This window comes from Rissa tridactyla, chromosome 1 (genome assembly GCF_028500815.1).
Source record: "Rissa tridactyla isolate bRisTri1 chromosome 1, bRisTri1.patW.cur.20221130, whole genome shotgun sequence".
Lineage (NCBI taxonomy): Eukaryota > Metazoa > Chordata > Aves > Charadriiformes > Laridae > Rissa > Rissa tridactyla.
In genome coordinates, this window is record NC_071466.1 from 166,501,994 (window position 1) to 166,523,972 (window position 21,979).

Below are 21,979 nucleotides of genomic sequence, written 5' to 3' on the forward strand. Positions count from 1 at the left end.
CATCGATAAAACCAATTTTTCTGCAAAAGAACACTGATTGAGACAGTATCTCAAGAAGAAACCTGAAGCTGAATTATTCATGACTATAAAAGAAAAATTAGAGGAATATACTTGCAAACAAGCATTACTCCAGTGAAGATTTACAAATGCTTTCTACCGAGTGGTTGAAGGCCACGAATAAAGTTCTTCCATTTGGAACAAACGGCCTTGGGTTAGTAATTTCTGAATACCTATAGCACAGAAGTTTGCTATAGACTCTTTACTACACAATCATTCTGATTGTAGAGCCAAATTCTCTTCCCAAAGCTGCTGACAGAAAGTCTCAATGCTACAGTTTAACAAAGTACGCATAAGGCAACTTTTAATGACAATTTAAGCTCTGAAAATGTTTATTATACTCGAACCTGCCTAAGGAGCCTTTAATTGCAGGACTGTCTTCCAGCCCTCAGGAATAAACAAGATTGATTTTCTATTGGCTACAATATTTTTACTTACTGCAAAGGGGTGTAAAGTCCTTACAAGGTGATGAGATACTGGAACAGGTTGCCCAGAGAAGCTGTGGATGCCCCATCCTGGAAGTGTTGAAGACCAAGTTGGATGGGGCTTTGAATAACCTTGTCTAGTGGGAGGCATCTCTGCCCATGGCAGGGGGTCTGGAATTAGGTGATCTTTAAGGTCCCTTCCAACCCAAACCATTCTATGATTCTATACATTTCTCTTCAGAAAATGTAAGAAAGAAGCTGCTTGTCACTATTGAGATGCAACCATAGGATCTCTGATCACACCTCTCAACAGGACTGCTATTAAACTTAACAAAAAGGTACCACTTTCAACAGCACTCACAATGTTAATACATCGATTCAATATCGATTTAAAACGAAGATCAGCTACCTAATTCAGCAATACCACTTCTTGAAATTGTTATTTTCCTGTCCAACCTCTGAATGAGCCCAACCAATATTACCTAAGGGGCGTCCATAAAAAACAAAACAGCATGCCTAGAGACTACCACTGGAACTGCTAGTGATGCTTATGATGGGACACGAGTTTTATTCCAGAAGGGCACCAAAAGAGGAAAAAATGTTGGTTAGCAATAAGTAAGTTATTGCAAGCAGATGCATTATTTCCTCTGCACAAAGAAGCCTCAGTGGAATCAGCTGCCCTGTTGTTCCTGTTACTGAGTGATAATCAGGGCACCCTTACCTCTGCAGTTGTGTTTCTGGAACACATCACTGTAAAGAAGTAACAGAAATGCAGCCCTTCTGCATTTTAGCCCTTTAGCTTCCTTCTGTTGAAGCTTTTCCAAGTGATAAGCCTCCTCATGTATAGCAACTAGCGTGTTACTTCTGTGGAAGCTTCTGTGTAGAAATGAAGGGCTCAGCTCTGGCTGGGACCATGCAGCTATATAAGCCGTTGATCACCCAGTAATTCACTTTCCCTCAGCCCTTACCTGTACCATCACTTACTAACTTTACGTTAGGGTTCTCCTGCACAATCTGCCAATCAGTGTTTTTGACATGGGCTAGGTTAAGCCCAGCTTTTTGTGACCTGATCAGGATTTGAATCCAGCTCTCCAACCAGAGAGAGACTGGAGAATCATTCCCTCCACACCAGTCAGTGAGAGAGAAAGCAAGCTATCTGAAGTATAAAAGGCAGCACAATTACCCGAAATCTGAGTCTGCACCATCTGGAGTCATGTGTTCTGGGTCTGTGCCATTTTCTAATATAGGAGGCGTTTTCCTGTGTTCCATTGTTAAACCGTTGGCTGATTTACTTGAACTCTGTAATGATGGCCAGGCATCTTTGTTATTACTGTTGGGTCTGGAAAAAGGCAAGAGTAAAAAAAAAAAAAAAAAAAAAAAAAAGAAGAGTTCAAGTTATGAAGAAAGTGTTTTAAAAATTTTAAGCACTGGGGAAATAAATCCTTGTGCCAATCTATAAGGATAGATTTATCTGGATATTATTTCTCAGATTTTAAATGGTGTTGACTTAAAAAAAGTATTAGTGGGGTAGGGAGGGGAGACAAAATTGGGAGGAAGTCTGTTCTCTTCACTAAATAGATAGCTGCTCTGCCAATGTTGAAGTCCAGACTTCTCCATTTGGGGGAGAGGAAAAAAAAATAATAAAAAAACCAAAACAAAAATCCATCAACAGCTTCAGGTATCCAGACCTACACACACCTCCTTTAGAATTATTTGCTTTATCCCATAAGTATTTGTAAGCTCTGTAAATCATGAACCAAATCGCTTTTTAAAAAAAGAAACAAACGTTTTATATTCCAGGCCCTATCAAGCCCGGGCCCAAAAGATGAAGTTTGTGTTTTACGCCTACTACACAAGAGTCCGCAGCTTTACACTAACAAGTCATGAGACCAGCCAGACCAACACACTGTTCATTGAAGTTAGTGCTCCCTTCTTTTCTAATTTAAAGCCATAATTACTTCCCTTTTATCAAGTAACATTAAATTTCATTTCAGAGTACACATTAGATCTGAAAGAAGTCCAAAAGCCCAAGTTTTTGCTGAAAATAGTTACATTTTATACAAATTGAAGCAAGCTGGAATATCATCTATAACTGAATGCGTTCAAATACAGTGTCATCTGCTAACCCTACAATCTTACTATAGAAGATTTGCCTTTGTGTTCTCCAGTTCTTTTACATTAACTTTAGCTTTTCATTTGCTTCAATTAGGATGCTGGTTTTAGTGTCCAAGTGCTGTCCAAGTGCTTATAAGGAATAAGCTTTTGAAATAAATTTTCAAATACGTGTGTTCCTCCTGATGCGCCCCTTCATTAATATGTTCTTATTACGTGGTCCAAAATTTACATCTCTAGGTCAATTTAGTCAGGTCACAGTCAGAATCTGAAGATTCCCACAGCTGCCTACAGCGACACAAGTGTTTCCTACTCCTATTCAGATAAAATTGGTATTACCAGCTACCCTCAAATCTCACTATTGTAAGATTTGCTATTCTACCTGCATCTTTTCTCATATACCTATATAACATGTACACAGATGAGAGCCATAATCTGATTTACAGGTCTCATCTTTGCTTTGCACACATTTGAAATAAGTTAGATAGTGAGTTGATCAAATATTGAACATCAAAGAATGAAGACGTATCATCAGCAGCACGATGCAGTCATTTAATATTCTCACCCTTACAAAAACGAGCTGTAATCTAGATATAACAAGCCTTTCAATCCATTAACAGATTCATTTTAAATATCAAAATTTATGTCCACCCCAGTGCAAAGTCATCGCTATATTAAAACTAACTTTAAAATGTCACAGCTAAAAGTCAGTTTTGCATACAAGGAGAAAGGTAAAGAGAAAGAAACTTCTATGTTTTGGGGTGGGTATTTGTGCATGTGGGTGTTTCTGGTTTGGTTAAGTTCAAAGGTACATGCTTCTAAAGGGCTGCTCTCCAGAAGACCAGCAAGTGCCTAACAAGTGTTTCCAACTGTAGCATGAAAAAACCCCATTCATTTCAGTTCTTCAGGAAAAGGTCAGCAGGAAAAAAAAAAAAGAAAAAAAGAAAAAACGAGCTTGATCTGTTTTAAATGTGGAATATACCTCTAATTGTAATAGAATGCAGTCACCATGCCTATCAAGTGACATACCAAGCGATGAGTACTCCCATACACGAAGTGGCACTAGGGGATTTTAACATTTGCTGTCAGCAGCAACAATAAAGGTCTGTGCTAGGACCTTTCAAATTAGAACAACAATTGTGAAAAAGCATTTATGCAGTTTAAGAAGCTGTTTACTACTGGATATTTATAATTAAACATCTACTATTTAGAACTCAACTTCTGTTCAATTCCAGAGTGAAACAGAAGTCCTGCACCCCAAAAACACAAGAACAACCACAAAATTATCAGAGGCTCTGACAAACTACCAGAAATATTAATATTGTATCAAGGAATCAGACAAAAACAAGAACCCAACTGGGCAGAAAGCTGTGAGAGAAGACAACACACATTCACTAGCTCACGAACTATATTTGTAGTTCCCTGATGAGACAGGACTTGAAATGTTTCAAAATCCCAGCTGCGAGAGGAAATTCACTTTGCAGCCCAAAAGGTGGTGCTGGCATTAGCAAAGAACAGAGTCTGTGTTGTGGTGATGCTGTTCAGCTGACAAGAGAAATTAACTCCAGACCACTTGTTGCCTTTAGAGTAACATGCCACATTTTCCATGAGTGCCAAAATGTTAGCACCACAGACTGGCCAAGCTCCAAATCATAATTGCTTTCTGAAGGCTTAGAAGTCTGTTGCAGTTTCAGACAGAGCATTCTTTCCTTGCCGGTATCATTTGTTTTGCTGGTACCTAATTAAGTTTCAAATTAAGATTAGTTCAGATTTTTAAAATAAAATAATCAATACCCAAACGCAGGAAGTGGCGTATTTGCTTCACTGACTGCACTCTACCTTCCAAGTCAATACTGAACCAGAGCCCAAGAAATAAGAAGTGGCACAGTCCTTAAGGGAAGATCCAACTGGATGTCCTGACCACTTGCAGTCAAAGAGCGTATGACACTTCCTCCAGAAGTTAAAGAAAATAATCCCGGTACACTAGCTGGCATACTATTTCTCAGATTTATATACTGCTTATTCAAGCTCCGTTGGCAATATTTTAGATACAGTACCCACTTTCTTGCTTAAACTGTTGTGCAGTGATGCTGCCAGTACCAAACTATTGTCTGAAAAATTCAGGAGGGGATAAACTGGCACACAACACAAACCCTGATTACAAGGCCAAGGTGTGTACAAAGTGCAGTCTAACTTTTACATTACACTCTGCCCATCTCATTATGAAAATTCTACAAGAAGGAGTGGAGGAGACTGGTAACAGTTTTTATTTCTTTACCTTAAATATGACATTTGAGTGGATAATTCATGTAAGGTCTGATGACCTTAGTCTTTCAGTTATCTTTGTATGACTCCATACTCTTATGGACAGAAATCTTTTCATAACTTACTGAACAAACTACTGAAACTGAATATTATTTTAACAAGCACTAATAAGTGATATCTGCAATTTCAACACAGTGAAAAATATATTTACAAAATAGTTTACTAAGTGAAAAGCAAGAAATCTTTTATTTGCATCTCATGAATTCTTACCCACACAAAAAAAACTGATTTTACTTTCAATTGCCAAGGTCCTTACACCTAACGCAAGGACTGCACTATAAATCATGATGTAAAAAACACATATTAAGACTATAAGGTGTCTCAGTTATGAGAGTACAGACTGCATTCATCATGACACCATACCAAGAAAGCTGACATCTGGTCTTTAATAAATAGTATGTGTTTATGCAAATATGAAATACAAGGTCTTTTTTCAGAATTAAGAATACCTTGCTCTGAACTAGTCATACAAATGCAGAAAAACATTTCTTTACTGAGTAAGATTCACTGTGTATTAGAACAAAGTGATGCATATGTCTCTACACGGAGAAAACGGCTATCAGTATTTATCATAAAAAGAGCAGGCAACTTAGGGGATGCAACAGGAATAAGAAAGTTTTCTTTAGGAATAACCAGAAAGCAAGCATAGCCAGGCAGTCCAGCATCAGTACTTACGCATCATACCTCTGCAGTGCTGTCAGTTTGTTCTTGTTCTTGTCAACTGTACCCGTAGATAATTGGAGAAAGTTGGGGTTTAGTTTGTATAATTCTTGCAGTAGTTTCTGTTCATATTCCTGGTGCTTACCCGCCTAAGGAAAGAGAAACTCACAATGAATGAATACTGGTTTAATATAAATTTTCTATGAAAAAAAAAAATTTTTTATATATAAATGTACCTACATATGTCCCAAAGCTTAGTAATTGAGCTTTAACAACTTAACAGGTCACCCCTGACCAAAACGCAAAACAGTGCTTCTCAATCTTAGCAGACAGGATTTCCATGAATTAAAAGCTTGCCTAGAAATCACTCGGATATATTTACCAATTTATAATTTTATTGAGACTTCTAAAGCAGAAAAATATTTACAACCTTATTAGAACTTGCTCTTCAGTTCCAATCAAGAACTTCACAATATATCTTCTAAATCAAAACAGCTAGATCTCCAAGGCAGTCTGCATTTGATGTATCAACCATACTAAGCTTTCCAGAAGATGGGAAGGAGCAAAGAGTCTCTCTTAAACCAAACGTTCCAAAATGGAAGTCATTTTATATTTGCTTAATAAAAACAGCTGAGGTGGTCTGAGTGTGAACTATCACATGACAACAAGTATATTCTGAGCAATAACTGATAATTCATTCTTTTTAATAACGGAAATCTTGAAATATTATTTTAACTAACTGAATTAATTGAGAAAATTTCTTGCTTTCAGAAATTGAGGAAGCCTCCAGAATATTGAATCTGGTGAGTGAAGGAATAGAGTATATTTCAGCCTACCTTATCTATAACATTCTGCAGCTAAATATTTAAAACAAATCCAGTAAGATCCAAACCCACACCCCCACCCCGGGAACATTTAATGTGATATCTGAAACAAATTCAAGATGAGCATTCATATTTTTGTTATACCACTCCAACTTAAGAATTACTATTTTAAAGTTAAGTATTGTCATGAATTGAATCAAGACACAAAATAGAACAGAGAATTTGAAGTTATCAATAGCTTTTAACTAGAATTTCCAGATACTAAGAGATGTCCTTTACCAAAGTAAATAAGTGCCAAGATTTATGGTCAAGCCTTCTCAATCTTAAGTCTGGAACACATATGTTGTTATCTATCACATCTTCAGCATTGATTTAAAAGCTCTCACCCTACTTGTACCCAAAAAAAATATCATTTGTACATTAGTTAATTCATTCCCTTTATGAATGTTTTGTTGGAACAGTAATGGAACTGATGCACAGACAACGTGGACGTCCTCCTGGAAAAATATTACAACCTAAAAGAAAACTATTACTTGCCTTTTTTTTTTTTTAAAAAAAGCAGGAATATTTGACAAAATTAAAAAAACCAAACAGTACTGCTGAGACACTAAATTCCCTTATGGGCTCCTTTAGAAGAACAACTGCATATCCCATTTGATTACTACAAGTCAGTCAAATATTATAAATATCTCCAGGTTTTTTCCTACTTAATTCTCCAGTTCTCCATTACTGGTACATTCTGAACATGTCTTTCTCTACATAGTCAACCTACACGACCCTCTAAAAAAGGGCACTGAAACACAGAATCATAGAGTAGTTTGGGTTGGAAGGGACCTCTAAAGGTCATCCAGTCCAACCTCCCCTGCAATAAGCAGGGACATCTTCAACTACATCAGGTTGCTCAGAGTCCCATCCAACCTGACCTTGAATGGTTCCACAGATGGAGCACCTACCACCTCTCTGGGCAACCTGCTCTCCAGTGTTTCATCACCCGCATTGTAAAGTTTCTTCCTTCTATCTAGTCTAAATCTATCCTCTTTTAGTTTAAAGCCATTACCCCTTGCCCTATTGCAACAGGCCCTGCTAAAAATTTTGTCTCCATCTTTCTTATAAGCCCCTTTAAGTATTGAAAGGCCGCAATAAGAAGCCTTCTCTTCTCCAGGCTAAATAACCCCAATTCTCTCAGCCTTTTCACAGAAGAGAGGTGCTCCAGCCCTTTGATCATTTTTGTGCCCCTCCTCTGGACCCAGTCCAACAGGTCCATGTCTTTACTGTGCTGAAGGCTTCAGAGCTGGATGCTGTACTCCAGGTGGGTTCTCACCACAGTGGAGTACAGGGATAGAATCACCTCCCTTGACCTGCTGGACACACTTCTTTTGATGCAGCCCAAGATACGGTTGGCCTTCGAGGGTGCAAGCACACATTGCTGGCTCATGTCCCTCTTTTCATTCACCAGTACACCCAAATCCTTCTCAGCAGGGCAGCTCTCACTCTCTTCATCCCCCAGCCAGTATTGATACCAGGGGTTGCGTCGACCCAGGTGCAGGACCCCTGCACTTGGCCTTCTTGAACTTCACAAGGTTCACACAGGCTTGCTTCTCAAGCTTGTACAGGTCCCTCTGGATGGCATCCCATCCCTCAGGCATGTTATCTGGACATTGAGCCATTGACTACTACTCTCTGGATGCAACCATCCAACCAATTCCTCATCCACCGAACAGGCCACCCATCAAATCCATATCTCTGCAATTTAGAGAGAAGGATGTTGTGGGGAACTGTGTCAAAGGCCTTAGAGATGTCCAGATAGACAACATCCATAGCCTCTTCCCTTATCCACTGATGTAGTCACTCCATCATAGAAGGCCACTAGGTTGGTCAGGCAGGACTTGCCCTTGGTGAAGCCATGCTGGCTGTCTCGAATCACCTCTCTCTCCTCCACGTGCCTTAGCATAGGCTCTAGGAAGATCTGTTCCCTGATCTTCCCAGGCACAGAGGTGAGGCTGACAGGTCGGTAGTTCCCAGGGTCCTCCTTTCTACCCTTTTGAAAAATGGATGCAATGTTTCCCTTTTTCCAGTCACTGAGGTCTTCACCTGACTGCCATGACTTCTCAAATACTGTGGAGAGTGGTTTGGCAACTACCTCAGCCAATTCCCTCAGGACTCTGGGATGCATCTCATTAGGTCCCACAGACCTCTGTATGTTCAGGTTCCTCAGGTAGAAACATCTGATGTATACATCATCTTACCCAACTTTGTCAGTTGCTCACAAGCTACTAAAGACAGTAGAAAAAAGTGTGGTTCAAATACATGCAAGCTTTATAAGATATACTGCACCCTGGAAATACTTCTTTCTCCACCTGCATGAATAGAATATAAGCAACTAGCTCAGATGCATAAGTCTGCCCTGCAAACTTTAAGCAAATGAGTAAGAAGAAACCTCCCTCAATATCTCATCTTGCTTCATACTCCAGTGGCAAAAGACTGAACGTCACGGCCAGGAACATCAGGCAAGTCCTAAGCTCACTTAGCTGTCACATAAAATGTCAGAAAGAAACAACATTAAAATCCTATACAGGAGGTTGCAGTAATCATGCCAGCAATCCACAGGCCAAACTTAACGTCTCCAACCTACCTGACCTAAATTCCCAACTTCACTATCAGACACTTCCTGGAGTTCTACCCTTCTTTTCAGTTTGTCATAATGTTTAGCTCTATTAGCAACCATTGAACCTAGAACGTTCTCAAATGGACCTGTAAATTCATTGATACTAACACAAACTCCAGAAAGCTGGTGCACTGAAATGCACTCTTTGATAGTTGTGTAGTTCCCAATGATTGCCAAGAAAGCAATATGAAATCAATAAGAAAGTTTAAGGAATGTAACAAGCATCAGGAAAGGAAGATTCTTTTAAGTCACCAAGATCAAGTATAATCCACTCAAGACTCGTGAAGGAACTCATCTGAAATTGAATTCCTGGCCAAGGTATGTAGCCTATCAATTTTAACTGGCAGTGAGGCCAGAGGACTGACTGATTGCCATTTCCTTCTACAAAAAGGGCTGTAGAAAAGATCCTGTGAATTACAGATTGCTAAATTCAACCTCCATCCCTCTTAAGATTGTAAAGTCTGTCTGGAAAAAAAACCAGAAGTTAATGGATAAACATAATCTGCTAGGAATGAATCTGAACATCTTCTGTAGAAGGGAATCCTACTTCACTAACGTGATGGAATTTTATAGTGTCAATAAGCATCAATAAGAGGATCCACAAAGTTTTTGAAAAAGCCTTCCATAAGGTTTCACAACAGAAGTTATTTATGAAGCTGCCCTAAGGTACAGCATAGGTTCTTGTGTGGATTGAAGCTGGTTCAAAGATAGAAAAGCAAAGGTAAGACTTACTGGTCACTCTTTTAGGATGCAGAAGCAAGCAGTGATGAGGACTGATGACTGCCATCAGTTTTATGCCACACCATCAGCATGCATGCATGAGAAAGGAGTGAAGAGCAAGTTCTTTGCCAACAATACCAAGCTCTTTGGGTAGTAAACTGCCATGCTGAAAATGAGTAACTCCAAAAGAACTCCAGAGAACTCGGGCAAACAAGCTTCACCAGACACATCAGGTAACACACCAAAGGAAAAGTAGCCTAACTACTACCGCTCAACTGATCCGTGAACTGGCTGTTACAGCTCAGAGAAGAGATACCGAAGTTACTGCCAACAGAGCTCTGAAATAGTTAGTTGATTATGCACTGGCAACCAAACAAAAAACATGCTGGGCATCATTAGGAAGGGCACATAAAAAAACAAAACAAAAAACACCCCACACCACACTGCACACAAAACATTGAGGACTGCTACATTAAACTTTGCTTCCCCCACATCACGAGTATGATGTGTCTGACCTCTGCATCTCAAGGAAGACACCGTTAGAAGCGTTAGAAGGTACAGAGAAGTGCAACAGAAATTATCACAGAAAGGGAGGAACTGCTTTACAAGGAAGTTTAAAAGCCCAGAAACTGTGTGATTTGGAGAGAAGGCCGAGAAAATAAGATCAAGTTTTACAGCATCACAAAGGCAATGGATAATGTGAATAATGGTTTTGCTTTCAGTAAGTACTACAATGCTAAGATTAGGGGACGCTTGACAAAATTAACTGGAGATCAGTTTAACACAGGCAAAAGAAAGCACTTTACAAAGCAGCTGGTGAACTTCTGGGGCTTGCTGCCACAAAAGACTATAGGCTTGACAGTATCAGCAGTTCAAAATGGATTAAATAAATTCATGTCTGACAGCTCTATAAAAAAACAAAACTAAAAAGCCTAGACAGGAACATACCCTCAAACATGTATAACGTAACAGCTCTAGGTGGTGCGAGAAATACAGGGAAACGAACAGGGAAGGTGGCCTGGTTTGCAAGCTCTCCTTGAAGTTTACCTCCTATTGCCATTATGTGTGACAAAATATATACTACAGGGACTATACATCTGAACTAGCAGGGTATTTTTTTACTTTATGAAAACGTAGCTGAAATTCTCAGAAATAATTGCTGATTTGTGGAAAAAAAAATGTTTAATAGATACGGACATTCTTCCTTATTCTCTAGCTTACATCAGCCTAACACATGACATGGTTTAGGGGTGGACTTGGCAGTGTTAGCTTTACAGTTGGACTCTTAAGGCTCTTTTCCAACCTACGTGATTCTATGAAATAAAATCCACTTGTACAACATTTGTTCTCGCACTAGGGCTGGGGATGAACCGGTTCATAGATAGACCACATGCAAAAAATTACAGCATGGACGAGAAGCTGGCATACTTGAGATTGAGTTTAAAAGCTTTACCATATCTCATGTAGAGGGAGAGACCCAGCCCCAAAAGACCTCAGAATGCACCACCTTTGCAAAAAGTAAAGCTATCCATTTACTTGCTTCCCTATCCTAGATAATAAGCATTTTGATGTTGAGATACCCCAAAACCCCCTGTGTCAGTATTCATGCTCTATTACAGTTAGCCTCAATGTTTTATTTCCAATCGGTTTCTATACCCTTCACAGCCTAAATGGGGTATCTGAATTCGGATAGCATAGTCAAATCACAGTACAATAGTTAAGCCATGATTAACTGGCTACACACACAAAACCTACAGGAAAACCCAGATCTGCACTAACTTAATTCACAGAGATTTAAAATAACACGTTACCTTGCGCTGGTATGAACAAAGGGCAAGTAACTAACCCAAGGTTATTTGAATTCTTGGCTAAGAGTTTATCACCTTTTTGACTCATGAACACTCAGTGGACTTTTGAGCCTTTAAAAGCAGCACACAATGAAAAAATGTAACTGTTCACGTCCAACATCCAACTGGTTAATCTACCTTTTGGATTTCAAAATTCATCTCTGCCGTAACATTCAGCAAAAGGCTACACTATACACAGATTAAGTTATATACAATAAAATATATACATGCCACATTTCATGTGTTTCCCATTCATTACACTTACCTGCATTTCCTCTTTTGTGAAACTGGCTGCTTCATCTCCCAGCTCATGTAGATACATGCAGTCTGGTTTTGGACACTGCATATTTTTTAGAAAATAACTGCAATATTTTGTTGTACCTAATGATGCCTGAAAAAAAAAAAATCATTAAAGTACTGGAGGTTAAGAATGCCTTTTGCGGTATAAGAAAAAAAAGCTATATTTGCTAAAAAAAAAAATATTCCTTCCCTAGATTTGAATTCCACGATAATGCATTTTTGATGCAGATGGATTAGGAAATCCATTTGTAAGAAATCTATATACTTCAGGATTAGACAATTAGGATTAGTTCTATTTTTATCCAATCTAAATAAATACCAAAATAAAAGCCTTAGTAAATATTTGCATTCATAATCATAAGAAGCCAAATAAGTAGTTATGAGTTTGTATTACATGAAACTGGTTAATGTTTTGTAGCAGGGTCAGGAAATGAATATTAACTAGGTGACTTTCTATAGCCACCAATTTGGCCAAGTCAGCCTGAATACCTGTTTACACAGATACCCAAAGGAAAAAACTTGCATTTCCCAGGAAGCTTTTGAGAGGTGTGGTGTCTGGACTACAGAAATGTTCTGTAAAAGCAAATAATCAGGTTTTCATGCTGTGCTATTAAGCTACACAGCAAAAAAGCCACTGTGGGAAGGGGGTGGCAGTGCATTTCTTTGTCTCAAACTTTTGTTTTAAGAAGTTACCTGCGAACCCACTAAAACATTGCCTGCTGGAAGCTCACTGAACATCCATGTTGTGATTAATGCTAGGAAAATGGGTCAAAACCCAATAAACTGTGCATTTTTGTTCATTAACAGAAGCACATGCATACAAATAAAATTTTATATTATGCACTGGTGTTAGTGCCCTAGTACATATACATAAGAATGTAAAAATATTACCACCTTAAGTGTTCTGCCGTCTACCACCACATTATTGACACACTGTATGGCTCTGAGAGCATCTTCTGACCGGATATAGGTTACATATGCACTGGCACTTGGACCCTAGAAAGAAAACACAGCATTATTTTCCTTCCCCCGACAGATCTGAACATTAAGTTGTTTTTTTAGCGGCTCACTTGATAGACTCATATATTCACAGCCACATATTTTTAACAGGAAAACTGACAAAAACGGTAGAATTAATAAAAATTTACATGTGATGCATAAAGAATGCGGAAAAGAAGAAGTGCATCAAAGTGTTGCTTGAAAGTTCTAAAAGTACTTAATCGGAAGTATTTTATCCCTGAAATGCAGATAAGTGAATAAATGCCACATTGCTGCTGCTTTGAAGGTTCTCACCCCATCTTCAGTTTTTAATTTTTCTACATTGCATCTAACTTTGAGAGTCTGGTTGGACAATGCTTCAGTAACTTAACAGTAATTTGATTTTTGCAGTGGTGTATTTTTTTTTCTTTTTGCTTCTTTAACCTATTGCTTAATCAGAAATAGGGAGCCCCAGATTCAGTCTGCACACATGTATTTTCTCTAAAGGAATAAAAAAAAAAATCACAAGGGCCTCTGACTTACTTGTGAGCCTGCGTATGATGTGCTGTTATTAATGACAACTTTATGAATTTTACCAAACTTCCCAAAATATTCTGGTCGTTTCAAAACCTACAAGAAAAGAAAGTTAAAGAGGTATACTGGAAAGTTAATTCATACTAAGCTGTACTTATTCTTCTTTGTAACTGTTCAACTAAAGCCTTTAAATAATAAAACACAGTTCTTTTCTACAAAGAGGAGGAGAGCATAGAGATGTAGATTTGTTTTCCAACGTAAAACATGGGTTACTTGCAATACAGAGTACATTGTCACTGCAGTAAAGAACTTAAATGAGGGATATTTCACATTTTACATTGTATTTTTAAAATTTCTTTCAGTACTCAGATTACCCAACCCTACCCTGGCAAGATACAGCCCATTCAGCGTGAAATATTCCTGTATGTATCTGTTTTATAATTTGAGACAAAATAAAAAACACATTAATTCCAACTTTAAATAAATAACCATCTTAAACTTGCATTCAGATAGAACTGCTAGGAACAAGATGCTGAATCCTGACTCGCTTGTCCGACTCCAAAGAGAGAGAGAATAAACCAATTAGCTCAAGATAGCCTGAAGTTTTCAGAAGACCAGACTAAGAACAGGAAGATAATATATGGCAATTCAGAGGGGAAAGAAAAAACATTTCGGAATCAACATCATACTGAATCACATCCCTGAAGAAAAAAAAAAATATTCCTGTCTTGCCTTTCCCTGCATTAGTTGATAATAATACACCATTTAGGGATCCTGCGCAAAGCAGGAACATCTCTAGCATATTAAGCAACTCTGTTGAATAACAGTTACCTGCGTGCCAATGGAATTAGCAATGTATCTGACACATTTGGTAGCAAAAGCCTTTCTTTTTCTACCCCCGTGACGGAAGGAGGTGCAGAAGTACTGACTACTCAGACTGAAGCTAGATAGGCTAAAGCTATTTTTAGTTCTCAACAATAACCTGAGAGGTTAAAAAGGAAAGTTTGTTTCCCGAGTTCTGTCTTCATATTAACACTGGATAGTACAGTTAAACTGTGCTGATCCAAGAACTTCACCTAACCACCTCCTGTCTCTTCTCAAGGGAGCGTCAATGTCTTCATTTGGAACGTTCTGTAGAACTACAGGGCATGTTGTATAGACAGACAGTCACTCACTGGTCTCTTCTGACTGCTCTTCACTTGATCTACACCCTCTTCAAAGATCCTACATCCACCCTCAGGCATCATTCCAGAGGAGACTGACAGTCCTCAGTAAAGCTGAAGAGTTTCCTCAAGTGTCTTGCAGTTATACTCCTTACAAGATATGGCAGCATGGCCTTCACAATTTTCACAAGAATATACATATCAACAGAAGTGGATCCACCTGTACTCCTTTATGATCCACAGATCTATTTCCAGAAACCACAAATAGCAGCCGCTCTCCCCTTTCATACCATCTTTATTTGTGCACGAGTTTTTGCCTTCTCAAGTAGAAAACTTAACTTGAATATATTGAATACTTTTTTTTCTTTTGAGCCCATCTCTGTCTTTCATGATAGGTTTCTTGGAAATCAAGTCATCTTGCTGCTATATGCAATATTCAGTAAGTACACATTATCTTCAGGTATGTCAGTGAGAATACTGCTACCACCAAACCTAGTACAACACCTCTACCCCCTTACTACACCAATAAACCCACTTCTAATTACTTCAAGTATTCAGTGTGGAATTATCTAAGGTTTAAAAAAAAAAAAAAAAAACATCAAACCACCTGTGAATATTATTATTTCTTTTACTCACAAACCCTCTATCTGGTCAAAGAAACTGAATACATTTTTTGGTAATAAATAGCACCAAGCCAGTGCTGACAGTTGCTAACATGTGTTGCTATATTCTTGTTACATGCCAGATCAGTTTAACTTTGATTTTTCTCTTCCCATAATCATCCCCTTTTTTCCCCCCTCCACTAAAAGCTGCTTTTTACATTTGTTCTTTCCCAGTCTATCAAAATGCAGCCCATACTCTGTAACTCCTCAGAAAGAGACACTTCTATTTGAGATTTCCCCAGACAGTTTAGTCCCATCAGGTGAACCTCACTTGGCACATCAGTTTTTAAGACATTTACCTTATCCTGTAGTACATTCCCTCCATATTCTAATTCAAGGTAGTTTTACTCATTAGCACTAATTTCACCTGCAGCTGACTGATGATGGAAGTAAATAAAACATTTTAGACACAGTCAGTTTTCTCAAATGAAAAGCTTCTTTTTGATGATGCAGAATAGCAAGCCAACTCTTTCCTGGGTCTTCCTCTTACTAATTTTTTTTCCCCCCCTCAGCCTCATGCTCCTTCCTAGTTACACTTCAAGCGTTGGCTTTTTCCTTCTGTCCCTACAGGTTTGTGCTACACTTTATATTTGTTCCTTATAATCCAATCCCATTTTAGAACTGGTGGCAGATGACAGCTGTATAGTGCCAGCAGATCCAGCCTAGGAAAACGAGTACCTAAAAAAATCCTTAAGCTTATTTTTAACTTAACAAGACATTTTTAAACAAATACAAAGAGCAATTTCCTTCACAAAAAACCAGAGCATCCGTACTCCCAAAAGCAAAGACATAAACACTTATTGAGGTTATTTTGGAGACAGACAAGGGTAGGCACAAGAATATATCAGCAGTTCCCTGACAGTAAGTTAAGTGCAAGATCTGCAAGTGTGAACAGCTCACCTCTGGATCTGCTAGGCGCTGAGATAGTCCTACCACGAAGACAAGATTCTTCTGTACAACCCGTACACTGGCCAAATGTTTGCGATTCTCTGATATCTTCTGTTTCCTCTCATTTTGTTTCTGTTTCTTTTCATTTTTTATCCTTTGCAGCTCTTCCTGGGAGAGTGGTTTGTACACTGCTGGATCTTCTGGATATGGCTAAATATAACAAATACCATTAAAACCAACCCATAAAAGAAACAAAAGCATTTGAAAACCATTAATACCAGTGTTTTAATGCACAAATTTGTTTCTTCTTTTATACTGTTCTGATTGTTATGTCCAGCCACATTATAGAAGTAGCATATTCAATCCTTTGGGAAAGGTGAACATCTCACATATTTTCATGTAATTCTCCTATTTATAGATATAACCCTGATTTAGGCAATAGCCACTTTCTAACCCAGCTGCCTAGTCAGTCTGGTAACACTACAAGCAGCTGCAACATGACTGCCAACACATCCTGTTAAGATTTCTCTAACAGCATAGTAAGCAGGGTGAATGCATGCCCTGCATATTCACTTTATATTTAGTTGTCTGATGCAGATTCGGATACTTAAGTGTATTAACAAAGTAAAGACTACAGGATAAGAAATCAAAATACAAATGTAATTCCAGTGGCCCACCAAGTTCAAGACAGTAACACCATTACACAACTCAATCTTTACACGGTTAACTTCTACTGAAGAGACAGATTTTAATACAGTTACAGTATACTGATTTAATAGTATTCTTGCCACGCTTGTCTACCAGTTTGAAACTTAGGCTTTGTCTTCCCTAGCCAAGGGTGCATTTTTAACCTCAAGATTATCACCAACAGGTAACTCCTCAAACACAGTCATAACACTGTAGATTTCAACCTCAAAAGTACCTAGCAGAAGTACAAGTGTCCTCAAAGTTACTTAGAAAGATTGCCATAAAGGCACTATTTTAGCCTGGTCTTGTAGACTACAGTGCACTGTCTTTTGCCCCAGACTACTGCTCAAAGCAGTCCCATACTCCTTACCTGTCCCCACTTTTGTCAGACTGAAAAGTTAAAATTTCACACTTTATATACAAAGCACAGATGTAAGTATATAAAAATTTATCTCAAACAAAAAGAAGTGTTTCTCAACACTGAGATGAAGTAAAAAATGAGAAGATTACAGGAGATGTGCATTAAAGTAAAGTCTTAAAATAAAGAAGTTCAGCTCACCAATACCTTGGATCTTAATTCTTTGTTTGTACTACCATAACCAAAGGTTTCAGTGTGGAAGCCCAACAAAAATTAGTTTGACTTCTTCCCGACTGTCCTCTATTAACGGTAGAATACAAAACTAGTTGTCATACTAAATTACCTGAGAAAAATCTATAGCAGCAGATGAAAAAAAGGCTTAGGTTAAAAGCGTATATTCATCATCCTTGCATGATGCTACTGAAAGAGCCACCAAGTGCTCAGACCTGACAGCCTTCTGAGTACATGCCCAAACAAAACAATATCCCTTTTACAGTTCAAAGAGTTTAAAGCTCAGCATCATTACTCTATATTTGAGACCCTTCTGAAAATATGCTGCAGTCGACTTCAGCAGATGGGCATCTCATGGTTAAACACCAAGTCCTCTGGAACATGTTTTCAGTATCACAAAGAAATTTTAACTTGTAAGATAGTTGTGTAACTTGGGTTACTGCTAAAGTAAGTCCTTAACATGAAAATAGAGTAAGAACTCATATTACCCTTGAAGAACAGTTAAAACCGCACCATTTCTTAAGAAGTTATGTTATTCACAAGTAACACTGAATACCTTATACAAATTTCACAATGTACTTGAACAGCAATGACCTCTTAGTGAGGTCATTTGAGATTCGCTATAGCCAATGATTATCTTGAGTTAACACACGTACACATGAGGACTTCAGAGATGCAGAATAATTCTGCAGGGCATTTCACTTATTTAAAGAGTCTCTCAAAGTCTGTGTTAGTGAATCATGTAGAATAAAGAATAGCTATTGTTTGTTTTAGAGGAGAGAAAGACTGCTGAGCAAAGGAAGAGTTAATTCAGTTATCATAGTCAAGCTGAGTTCAGGTAGGAATGGGAAGAAGACAAGTGCACCAGTATAAGGTAGATATAGTTCCAAAAATAAAATGGCTTGCCCTACAGCAAGTGATGTGGTATCATACCCACAATCCATCCTTTCACTAATTCCTTCTCCACATCCCATACTACGCAAGGCCAAGGCTCGCAAGCATGCTGCTCTCTGGTACTGAGCAAGAAATGAATTCATAGCTTTCAGTAGGTTCAGTAAGGCTCCTGAAGGTCCAAGAAACCTACAGTAATCCATGCCAAAGTTCATCAGCTTCTTTCTTCCCAAGTATAGCCACACTCAGAGCACAGTCAGAGAAGCATGTCAGACAGTATGTTCCTTCTCTGTACAGCTATTTGCTACCAGAGGTCCTGAACATTAGTCAGGAAACATTCTGGGTAACTCAAGCATAACCCTGAGCAGAATGTTTACTTGTCCATAGTAAAACTAGTAGTTTGTATTTGTACAGGAGAGCGCAAGAACTGCTGGGAGGCACACAACTAAACAGCAACTTCAGAATCAGAGAAGAGAAACGTCTTCATCTCAGCAGAATGTATGAGACTACCTGAATTAGGATTTCAATCATTAAGAAGCAGCAGCAGTTGATTTGTCATCATGGATAACAGCACTTGTTTGAGCAACAGAATAATCAAAAATTATGCTAGATACTGTAGAGCTGTACTATATAGGAAATGTATGTTTATCACTCTCATGATATGTTTAATACTTCTAAGGAATACGAGTAGTTGGATATCCTGACTTGCAGGACCTGTAAATGTATCTGCGTGCACCTCTTGAATCCCAAGAATAAATCAGAAACCCAATCCTAAGAAGTGATAGATGATTTTCCTATCTATCTATATATATATGTGTGTGTGTGTGAGGATGACAGATAAGAGCAATTGCGCATTTAAGGAGGGAGGAAGGCAAGTAAGCACAGTACCAACATTTCAGAAGCTACTTCTAAAAAATAGTAACTATTAGAAATCCTGTTCCTTTCAAATGAGGCCATAAAGTCAGTCTACAAATAGGACAACAAATGATTTCTTCTTCAGAGTGGTTGCTTCCCACAGTGTTGAAGTTCATGAACTCAGATGAATAGTTCAACTACAGACAGAATGCGTGCAGGGAAGGCTGGTGGAACATGTCTTTGAAAGCCAAGCAAGCTGGAATGACTGCTCGTGTATCTTGCAGTACCGTTTCATCTGTTGCTTACTTTCTGTCCAACACTACAAAATAGGGATAGGACCAAAGCTCTCAGGTCTTGCAACAGCTAAAATGGCAATGCTACTGACATGACACACCCCACCTTTTTTTTTTCCCCTTTCTTTTTTTTTTTTTGCTTTCACAAGAAGCATAAGGTATTTGTTTAACCTGCTATCACTGATTCCTTAGTTGGTAGAGGATTTGAGATCCAAGCAAAATGGCTACATCAAGTGTTATCAGCATTTATGTATTTTCAGATGCAAGACATAAAGAGATGTCAACAACGCTGATTCACTGACTAAGTTTAGCTGACAGCCTCCACTTAAGTTATACAAATCCTCTTCAGCAAAACCCATGGAAGCCACCTGAACAAGATGTGCCATTATGGAAAATGACCAGATTTTGTTTAGACTAACTGCAAGTTGCTGGTAGTTCTACAAGAACTTCGTAAAAAGTTCAAATGTCTCTTCTGTAGTCTTGTCTCTTTAATCAGAGATGGCCCTTGATGAATTCTCAGTCTTCCTGACTAAATTTGTCTTGTCATTTACGTTTTGTTTTCTTTCAGACTTTTTTCCCCACATTTTCCCAATCGTTGAAAGCTGAGCTGGGATTTATCAAGCACTTCGCTTTTGTCATTCCCAGATGGGTCACATTCCTTCCATACAATGGATGTACCAACATTTCCCAGTTGTTGCCGTGCTACCGAATAGGTTCTGAAATGAGAAATACAGAGAAAGTCAATAAGGTTTATGCATAGTATACACCATACTACTTATATCAAGAATAAAAACCAGCAATTTCCTATATATTTCTAAATACCAATTGTTGCACTAAACTACTCAGTTGCGAGATCAAAAGCACCAGATGCAGCAACTGACATTTGGAGACTGTGCATTAAGACTAGGTGTTTCTTTTACAAGGAAGCAGGAGTAGGAGAAACATGAACAAAAATATGCTTAAAATATGTCAGTTTCTTGGTCAGAAAATATAGCGGTTTACAGTTTCTCTTCATCTCTAACACAAGGTGCTAGGAGGAATAAAGCTCGCTAAATCAAGGAACTGGAGAACAAGGCAAAGCCACATCATAGAAACAGCCGTGTATAAACATATTTGGTGGAAAGGCAAAACAATTAAGAAATGTGAAGGAGTTAGGCTTTTTTATTGTTGGGATTTAAAAATTGCAACAACTGACACTAAGGTCTGAGAACACTACGCTCTAATAGAGCGACTGAAATAGTACGTATTATTCACATGACAAACAGTACATAGGCCACTGAATTTTAAAAGAAAAGAAAAATCACAAAGAAAAACCAGAACCAGCAAGTCTGGTGACCTGTAAACCAGCTTTTGGCTACAGAAGTCTCTTTTGAGGACAGCATATTTTCATTCTAATTTGACTAGTTAGCGGCTATTTCACTCACAGTTAAGAAATCAATTGACTGGAAAAAAACAGGAAAGCTTGCTTAGCATCTTACAATCGACTACACCTACAATTCTGAAGGGCATCAGGAACTCAAAGCAGGTCAGTTCTATTTTTTAAGGAAGTACGATTGTTAATGATAGTTAATGAATTAAACAGAAACAATTTCCAAGTCTATTTCAGGAGATTCAAAGCTTAGAAAGCTTTTAATGCGTTAAGAGTAACAAGTTTCCAACCAGCATTCGAGTTAAATTGTTACTTTCACAAATCAAAACAAAGCAAATATTTGTCTGCTACTAACAGGAGGAAACTTAAGACATAATAATTCAATTGGCTGCAACGATGTGAACATATTCTGCACATGCAAATATTAAGCTATGTAACAGTTCAAGCATATAGAAGTATTTTCTCTTTGGTAGAAAAAGCCGCAAGCTAACATCTTTTCAGTTAGAAGTAAATTAGAGAAGCTTAGGAAAATAATGGCATATATGTAATGCATAGTTAGGATCTATCAAATTAATGGCACAGGCGCCACTATCGCATATAGACGAACTATTTTATCACAGATTTTTCCAAAATCTCCAAACTGTTCAACCAAAATCGCCGGATATGGAACTTCTTCATTGCTCCTCTCCACAGACTAGTGATCAAACCACTGGAGAACTCGCGTTGCATTCAATACCATTGGCACAAAGAGCGGTTTTCTATTATGTCATTGTGCATTACATACTCAGCCTTGTTCTAATACATGTTTATTCACAGTCCACTTTGCAGTAAGTATCCTGCACTGGTATACATATTATAAACATGATGTACTTGTTGAAACCATAGTACCTACTATAAACTTTCCTGCAAAAACATTGTTGCTTTGCCATTTTCTACGCTTCAGCATTTTAAATCGTCATAACCAATACACACCATAGTACTTACAAATTAGAAAACTGCTCAGATCTTTTCCCCAGAAACCTTACTACACACAGATAGGAACTACTTAGACACGTTGTACACAAAACACATACCTGGTTCAGAAGGTCCAGTACACTTCAAAAGGTGGCTTCTTCAGACTTATTTGATGCTGCTA

The 21,979-nt window shown here is 38.2% G+C and overlaps 1 protein-coding gene across 8 annotated transcripts in view; it reads right to left on the minus strand.

The window, feature by feature from the left end:
• CNOT4 (CCR4-NOT transcription complex subunit 4) overlaps positions 1 to 21,979 on the minus strand; it is an 86,467-nt gene that overhangs the window by 23,077 nt on the left and 41,411 nt on the right. For 3 of the 8 annotated variants that reach the window (XM_054194821.1, XM_054194774.1, XM_054194784.1), the window contains exons 3-8: positions 16,173 to 16,370; positions 13,457 to 13,543; positions 12,830 to 12,931; positions 11,901 to 12,026; positions 5,595 to 5,728; positions 1,666 to 1,821 (exon numbers count right to left, since the gene is read on the minus strand). In XM_054194821.1, the coding sequence (XP_054050796.1) occupies positions 1,666 to 1,821; positions 5,595 to 5,728; positions 11,901 to 12,026; positions 12,830 to 12,931; positions 13,457 to 13,543; positions 16,173 to 16,370 (803 nt within the window). The remainder of the gene's footprint in view (positions 1 to 1,665; positions 1,822 to 5,594; positions 5,729 to 11,900; positions 12,027 to 12,829; positions 12,932 to 13,456; positions 13,544 to 16,172; positions 16,371 to 21,979) is intronic. The other 5 variants (XM_054194839.1, XM_054194812.1, XM_054194830.1 and 2 more) reach the window with 3 other exon arrangements.